At 35.3% G+C, this 8569-nt stretch overlaps 1 protein-coding gene across 2 annotated transcripts; it reads right to left on the bottom strand.

Annotated features, from left to right (window-relative positions):
- Nucleotides 1-1300: 1300 nt before the first annotated feature.
- Nucleotides 1301-6665, bottom strand: CUNH8orf48 (chromosome unknown C8orf48 homolog). 2 transcript variants are annotated; one of them, XR_002124946.1, is made up of 2 exons: nt 5236-6665; nt 1301-1404 (listed from the first exon to the last, which is right to left on the bottom strand). XR_002124946.1 is itself a non-coding variant. In XM_019650989.1 (1 exon), exon 1 carries the CDS (start codon nt 6462-6464, stop codon nt 5670-5672), a length of 795 nt encoding a protein of 264 aa, XP_019506534.1. In that variant the 5' UTR covers nt 6465-6665; the 3' UTR covers nt 3676-5669. The 2 variants fall into 2 exon arrangements, 1 of the variants encoding a protein (XP_019506534.1); XM_019650989.1 differs by lacking the exon at nt 1301-1404 and having other exon boundaries at nt 3676-6665.
- Between the last annotated feature and the right edge of the window lie 1904 nt (nt 6666-8569).

The following is an 8569-nucleotide window of genomic DNA, read 5'->3' as shown; positions in this document are numbered from 1 at the left end:
ATGTGACTACCAGAGAAATATTTGTATATTCTTTTAAGTGAATACTGTATTGATTGGCTGCATACTTCCTGAAAAGACATCTTATCAAAAAGCTTTCCACTAATTTGCTACTAAAAATAAGTATGTATATATATAAAAAAAAGGGATTCCAACCCATGGAGAGAGAAAGAAAAAAAAATTACAGAAAACATCTATACAAAAGGCAAAACAGTGACAGAAAAGACTATGCTAGCAGATTGTTTTCTTCTTTTGGTGGAAAAGACAATAAATCTCATTGTTTGGATGCACTTATTTTTTCACCCATGATACTTCTGTTGAGCACCATGATGTGTGGGGCACTGTGCTAAGTAGTGTAGATATGATGTGAGATATAGTCTTTACCCTTCAGTTGCTCACAATCAAGTAAGAAAGAAAAGCATATTAATTAAGACATAAGTTATAATATGAATTTATGTTAATGCCTGAGGAGCATACAGGCTACAGACTTTAATTCTGATTAGTCAGTAGGTAAGGGATCTGGGATGAGCACAAAGAAGAGAAGGTTTCAGGCTGGGTTAAAGAATACACCAGGCCACATGATCATCTCAACTAATTAAAAACAAAACAAAAAACAAATCCTCTAACAAAATCCAACACCATTTTATGATAAAAAAAGTCAATAAACTAATAATAGAAGGGAACTTACTTAACATGAAAAACACCATATATGAAAAAAATCCACAACTAAATATCATACTCAGTGGTGAAAGACTGAAAGCTCTTTCCCTAATATCAGGAATAAGATAAAGATGCCTGCTTTTGCCACTTCTAGTCATTACAGTACTGAAGTTAGAGCCAGGGAAATTAGGCAAGAAAAAAATAAAGGTATCCCAATCAGAAGAAAAGTAAAATTATATGTTTGTAGATGACATAATCTTAAAGCTAGAAAACCCTAATGAATCAATTGTTTTAAAACTGTTAAAGCAAATAAATGAACTCAGCAAAGTTTCAGCATATAAAATAAAAAATCAAGTTGTATTTCTATGTACTAACAATGAACATCCAAAAAGAAATTGGATTAGGAAAAAAAACCATTTACAAAAGCAAACAAGGTAATTACTTAAGGATATATTCAACAAAGGAAGCACAAAACTTATATACTGAAAAATTAAAACAACAACAACAACAACAAAAAAACCATTGCTGAGAGAAATTGAAGAAGCCCTAAATAAATGAAAAGATGTCCCTTGTGCATGGATTGGAAGACTTAAGTTTGTTAAGATTACAATAGTAACCAAAGCAAAATACAGAGTCAGTGCAATTGCTATCAAAATTTTAATGGCATTTTTTGCAGAAATAGTAATAGACAAACCCATCCTGATATTCACATGAAATCTCAAGAGATCCTGAATAGCCAAAACAATCCTGAAAAAGAAGAACAGAGGTGGAAATTTAACACTTACAGATTTCAAAACTAATTACAAAGCACAGTAATCAAAACAGTGTGGTTCTGGCATAAGGATAGCGATATAGATCAATGAAATAGAATAGAAATAAACCTTCACATTTATAGCAAACTAGTTTTTTAACAGGGAGCCAAAACCTTGAATTGAGAAAGTACAATCTCTTCAACAATAGTGCTAGAAAAATTGGATATCTACATGCAAAAGAATAAAACCATAAACACAATATTAATTCAAAATGGATTAAAGACCTAAGCATAAGACCTAAAACTATAGAACTCTTAGAAGAAAACAGGGATAAATCTACCTTGGTTTTGGCAATAGTCCTTAAATATGACAAAAGCAAAAACAAAACCAAAACAAACAAATAAAACCAGACAACAAAAGAAAAATATAGACAAATTTGACTTCATTAAAATTAAGATCTTTTGTGCAATAAAGGACACTATGAAGAAACAGAAAAGACAACCCACAGGATGGGAGAAGATATTTGCAAATCCTATATCTGATAAGGGTTTTATACCCAGAATATATAAAGAACTCTTACAATTCAATAAAATAGACAACCAAATTTTAAAAATGGACTAAGGACTTGAAAGTAATTTCTCCAAAGTAAATACACAAATGGCCAACACAGACATGAAAAGGTACTCATTATTAATCATTGGGGGAATGTGAATCAAAAGCAAAATGAGCTATCATTTGTACCTACTCAGATGGCTATAATTTTTTGAAAATGGAAAATAACAAGTATTGGGAAGGATATAAAGAAATTGGAACTTTTATATATCACTGCAAATGTAAAATGCTACAGCTGCTGTAGAAACAATTTTAACCCTTCTCAAAAAGTTAAACATAGAATTGCCATGTGATCCAGCAATTCTACTCCAAGGTGGAGACCCTAAAGAATTGAAAACAGGTGCTCAGTTACTTGTATGCCAATGTGTACAGCAGCACTGTTCATAATAACCAAAAAAAGTGAAAACAACCTAAGGGCCCATCACCAAATCAATGAATCAACATACTCGTACATATGATGTTGATACATACAAAGGACTATTATTCAGCCATAAAAAGAAATGATGCTCTGATACATGCTACAACATGGATAAATCTTGAAAATAATGTGCAGTAAAGTGAGCCAGACACAAAGAACAAATATTATGGTTTCACTTACATGAAATCTCTAGAATAAGCAAATACATAAAGACAGACAGTACATTTGCAGTCACTAGGGTCCAGAAAGGAGAGGACAATGGGGAGTTATCGCTTAATAAATCAAATCTCTTTGGGTTAATGGAAAATTCTGGAATTAGTAACAGTTGCACAACATTGTAAATGTAATTTATGCACAGAATAGTATAATTAGAATAGTTAAAATGGCAAATTTTGTTATATATATTTTATCACAAGAAAATATATATTTTTTATATTTATATATATGTCAAATATCTATATCATATATAGATATAAAATATATATATATATATATTTATCCCAAGAAAAAAATAGCAAAAAAAAAGGTGCCAAAAAGAGTACATACTGAATTATCTTTAGTGTTTCTATTTACATAAAGAAACACTGAAAAAAATAGATAAGAAACTAATGTAAGTGGCTACTCATAGGTAACATGAATAGTCAGCCCATATACACTAACCAGGTTGTACTGGTTAAAATACAGAAATACTCTGTCCTGGTTGGTAAGCGGCCACTCTCCAATTCCCTGAATCAACTCTATCTCTGCTATCATCCCAGGATACCTGGCTGCCCATGATGCAGCACGGGAAGTGTTACCCGGTGGGGTAGGAGTGCGGCAGCTAGCCTAGGATGAAGTGGAATGGTAACAGGGGGAAAGAGCAACTTTGCATACTAACCCTTTTAATATCCTTTTGATTTTTGAGCCATGTAAATATTACTTATTTTATAGTAAATCTTAAAACTAAATAAGGAAGAGGAGGGGGCAGGATAGAGCATAAGGAAGGGGAAAAAAGTACACCAGCTGGAAAAGGCAGTGAAGATAATTTTAGCAAAACAAATGTGTACTTCTAAACCATAGTGAGCTCAGGGAGTTGCAAATCTTGCAGAGACTTAAATATATGTGGCGGCAGGGGGAAATAGATGATGTTAGATACATAAATTTGATCCAGATACTAAAGAAACTCAATATATCCTTACTTAATCTGAATTATTTCGATGACACTGGTAACTCATTTCATTTTAGTTTTTAGGTATTTTTGTTTGTTTTTTTAAATCAAGGGAAGTACTTGAACAGATTTGTGTGTTAGAAAAATAATTCTGACACTATATGGAGAACGCACTGAAAAGAGAAACTAGTGGTGGGAGGGCTGAGATGAAGAAAGAAGTGGTAATGAGATGGAAATAAGTCATAGTCAGAAGATATTGAAGAAGAAAGATGCAATGGTCTTACTGAAAAGTAGTTAGCTTGGGGGTTGAGTTAAAAAAAAAGGAGGAACAAAAGATGACTATGATTTCTAGCTTAGTTGACTAATGGGGTGGACTATGACCTTTAATTGGGGAATTCTAAACGGGAAATTATTCAGAATCTCGATTATGTGAAATGTGAATATATTGAGATGCCAAAGATAAAGCATGACATAATGTGGATTTCAAATAAAAAGTTATTATGAAAATGGTAATGATTTCGTTTCTATTTTATTTAGGAATGACTAAGAGGAAATATGCTAAATTTTATAGGAAAAAAGTATCTTTATACATAAATGACGGTCTAAAATAAAAGAATACTGGAATGTTACAAAAGCTGTTTTGTGCTGAGTTTTACAAACAAATTTCATTTTGCCTACAATAGTTTAGGTGTTAGACATGTAGAAAAATGACCTCCTGGTACTGTCACTAATTCTAGGATTTATATTTTTATAAAAAAATTAATGATTTTTCAGGATGCTATCTAACATTTTTACCAATAAATATATTTACAAATTACTATGGTACTCTTCAGGACATAATATTGTTTCATCAGAATGGAAATTAGGATGAACAGAGAAGTTTCATAAAATCTTTATGATCAAAATGACTTCCGGATAATTTATTCAAGCATTCTTTCCTTGATTGTACATACCCTCTCTTTCCCTCCACAGCTAAACTTCAAGAAGTAGTCTACATGCATATTCTTCATTTCCGTATGTTATATTTACTCTTCAATCCACTTTGTCTGTATGCTCAATTTCTATAAGTGAAGGGGTTGTTGCTAACTAAAGTAAAAAAAAGCCCAACACATGACTACATCATCTCACTTGAACGCTCTGTTACATTTGCATGCTTAGACAACCCATCCTTCTTGAAATATTCTCTTTCTTTCTTCTCTATGACACTACACATTCCTGGTTTCCTTTATCATTTTATGACAATTTCTTCTCAACCTCCTTTGCTGGCTTCTACCCAGCTATTAATTGGTGATTTTCTCAGAAGTTGGTCATAGCCCTTTCCTCTTCTCACCTTGCCCTCTTCCAGAAGATATCATCACATCTATGACTTCAATTTCCAACTATATGCCAAAGGTCTGCCACCCTGCAAACCCCATTATTTCAAATCTCTAGGCTAGACCTTTTCTCCAGACTGCAAGCACAAATAACCAAATGTTTCTCAACTTCTCAATGTGGATGTCTCTAATTTACCTCAAATTAACCATGTCAAAATAATCACACTCTTAATCACTCCCATCAAAAATGATCCTCTTCCAATGTTTCTATATATAATTTCTTAATGAAATTATTCAAGTGTACAAATCAGAAACAGTAACATTCTTAACATTTACCTTTTATTAAATCCCCATATCCTTTTCTTCATCAAGACTGCCAATTATTACCTCAAGTATCTCTTACATCGCTGTACTTCTTCCTAACTCTACTATCAAAACTCTAGTCCAAACTACCAGGATCTCTCTCCTGGGCTGTTATAAAAACTTTGTAACTATTCCAAATACAATATTTTCTCCTATAATCTCAAAAATGTATTGGATAGAAAGTTTTTAGTCCTCAAATCTGTGAAGGAAGCACAGTTAAGTTTTTACTTTCCAAAGTGCCTGTAGAACTGAGGATAATTATTCAAATACACAAAAGAAACATCTATCTACATTACATATTATCATTAATAAACATCCGTTTGGTTAGAATAAGTGGTTTTGGTTAGATGAAGTCGTTTGAGAAGTGGTAGAGCCAAAGGTGAATGACAAGCATTGTTTCCATTCTTCTACATCTTCTGCTTTGTATCCAGACTTTCAAAACCAGAGGATCTGATCTGACTTTTCTCATTCAGTCTTTTCCAGATCATGCTGGGGTCATCTGAAAGCCTGGGAAGGCCCTGATGTGCTTCCGCAATAAGGGTAAGGAAGTCTTTTGTATAAAGATGCTCATCTATTTTCTCTTGGAGTAGAAGTGACTCTAGTAAAGTCTTCTTTTGTTTTAGGAAGGTAGATTGAGCCAGTTCTGCTCTTTTCCTGTTACAATCAGGACACCGAGAAGAAATGTGTTGCTTAGCTGTTGCCACCTGCTTTAATGTTGTCCTCATGTTTTTAAAATAGATTCTGTTCAAAAGCTCATCAGGGACAGTACAGTTGAAGGCATCTACCTCTGAAGCCTCTGCATCCAATCTAAGCTGCAGTTTCTTGTGCCTGCTGCTCTTTTTCTCCTTAGAGTTTGCTCTGTGATGGATCAGGTTTATCTTAATGGTGCAAAAAGACTGCAGGGCATTCAATTCTTCATCGGATGCCGATGTGATTTCTGTTTGAAGTTTAGCGTCTGGTTGGTACCGTCCAGAGTTCGTTTTTTTGCCCTTGAGGTAGCTGATCCTTTTCCAACTAAACTCCTTTTCTGGTACCTCAGATTTTTTGTCTTGATATTCCAAGCATGTAGTCGGCTTTCCATTCTCAGGCTTGATCTCAGAGTCCTGGGGCCAGGGCTGCAGTCCTCCAGAGGAGTTGAATGAACTGGAACGCCGTACCTCATCAGTAAAGGACGCGAGGGTCTGGTTAGAAAGGCCGGCCATAGCCCTGAGATCGGTTTGGGCCGATCACCCTCGCTCCTCTTAATCCCGCGGCGTCTAGGTGATGGTCCTCACAATGCATCAGATTCGGCTCCTCATCTGCTTTGACTCGGTCAAGATGGGCTCAGGAACTAGTCAGGCCTGAGCCCGCAAGTGATGAGCCTTTCTTGGCGCCGGCAGCACAACCTGCCTCCTCTTCCGGGTGGCGCCTTTCCGCTGCCTTGGCAACGCGGAGCGGTCCTGCGCAGTGGGTCACAGCGCAGCGCTCCTCCCCTTTCCCTCCCTTCCCGGTGCAGACTCCACCTGCGTAGTGCACTCCAGGTTGGCCGGTTGTCTTCGCGGTTCGCGCTGCAGCTATTTTTCGTAGTGCTGTTTTAAGTACAAACCCTAATAATCCTTGAGGAAAAATCGCAAACTCCCTTTCCTCAGGTGTCAAGCAAGCGTATGTGTGTAAGGCCAACAGGGATAGGCGGCCTCTGACTAATCCAAAAAAGTATGCCCCACGTAAATGATTCAAATTAAAAAAAAAAAAAAAAATCCCTGCTGGCCAGAAAGGGCAAGCCGAAACCTAGAAACATATCTGCCAATCACATAACCAGGAGATCACCTATTTGTAGACTACGTCTTAGGATAAAAAAAAACCTCGAATACTGAACCCTGTATAAGACTCCTGTATGACAGGCTCTTTACGTATTTCTCCAGCTTTATCTTGCAAAACTTTCTGTGCCCCAGCATTCCAACACCTTGCAGTTTTCCCAAACCACAGTTCCCAGGTCTTGGGTTCAGTTAGCACTCCAAATGGCATATCAGCACCCTTCTTCCCTCTTGATGTGATTAATTACTGCTGCTTCTTTAAGTCTCATTTCCTCAGGATGGGCTTCATACCCACCCCTGCTCCCAACCACTTTACAACCTGTCTTTCACAGTTAGCAACTATGTGTTTGTATGAGTATTTGATAATTATTATTACCAAATCATCCCACTAGACAAAAAACTCCATAAAAGTAGAAATTCTGTCAATGTTGCCCAGCACTCAGTAGGCACCTGGCACAGAGAAGGTGTTTGCTAAATCTCTGTTAAGTGAATGAGTTGAATGACTATGGAAACAGAAATAAGTATTATCTCTGACAGGTCCAGTGGATTTATGGAATAGGTATTACTGGCTTAAGGAACTTCAATCTTTTCTTCTTCTTGAACCCCCCAAATTCAGCTGTTACTCATGGTACAATATATCCTTTTACAACAAACTTTTTAAAGAACATAATAGAGTTTTACAAGCAACTATTCCCAGAAATCATAATATAAAATGTTATCTTTGAAAACTGACTTTTCTGTCTTAATAAATATTTAAGTCTTAGTATCTGAAATAATTTCAAGAGAATGGGCTCCCTTGCTCAGTTTTGTTTCTCCGTGTGTGTGTGTGTGTGTGTGTGTGTGTGTGTGTGTTTTGTTATTCTAGTCTAGCCAGATATATTTAATGTTATTCCAAAAATGTTCACTTTGGCAAACAGTCAAAGTCTGAAATGTTCAAAAATATCTCAAATATGAGCCAATTTCATATTGAAGAAAAAAAAGATTCCAACTTCATTTATTCAAACCAAATTATATTTCATCATATAATGTTGGTCTCTAAGAAGGGGTAGCAGATGATTTGTGAATTAGTTCCAAGTAATTTCTAGCATCTCAAGGGCTCAACATTTTCTTTTTTAATGCTTTTTTTAAAAAACCTTCTTCATTCCCTGAATATTTATGCATAATTTATTATAACACATGTTTTCCGAAAAAACATTGAGTAAGAAAGCTATACTTTAAAGTATATTCACATCTGCTAGTATGCAAAATATTGTTTTTTAAATAACTTTATCCTAGAAGCAGGCAAGTGTGGGGGGGGGGGCGCAGAAATCCTATAATTAATCAATTTATTTGCAATAACCCAGTAAACTGTTTATCTAAGGAGGTAAAATAGCTCAACAGCACTAACATTATCAAATAAGATTCATGCAAACAAGGTCAAACTTTGAATTTAAACATAGAAACCATTTCTCCTTGTATGAACCTTACACTCTACTTTCATCTCTATCACACAATAAAGTTTAAATGTGACTCTA

Source organism: Hipposideros armiger, unplaced genomic scaffold, assembly GCF_001890085.2.
Source record: "Hipposideros armiger isolate ML-2016 unplaced genomic scaffold, ASM189008v1 scaffold_151, whole genome shotgun sequence".
NCBI classification, from domain to species: Eukaryota; Metazoa; Chordata; class Mammalia; order Chiroptera; family Hipposideridae; genus Hipposideros; species Hipposideros armiger.
Note: the sequence above shows the minus strand (reverse complement) of the source record. Positions and strands in the feature narration are given on the sequence as shown.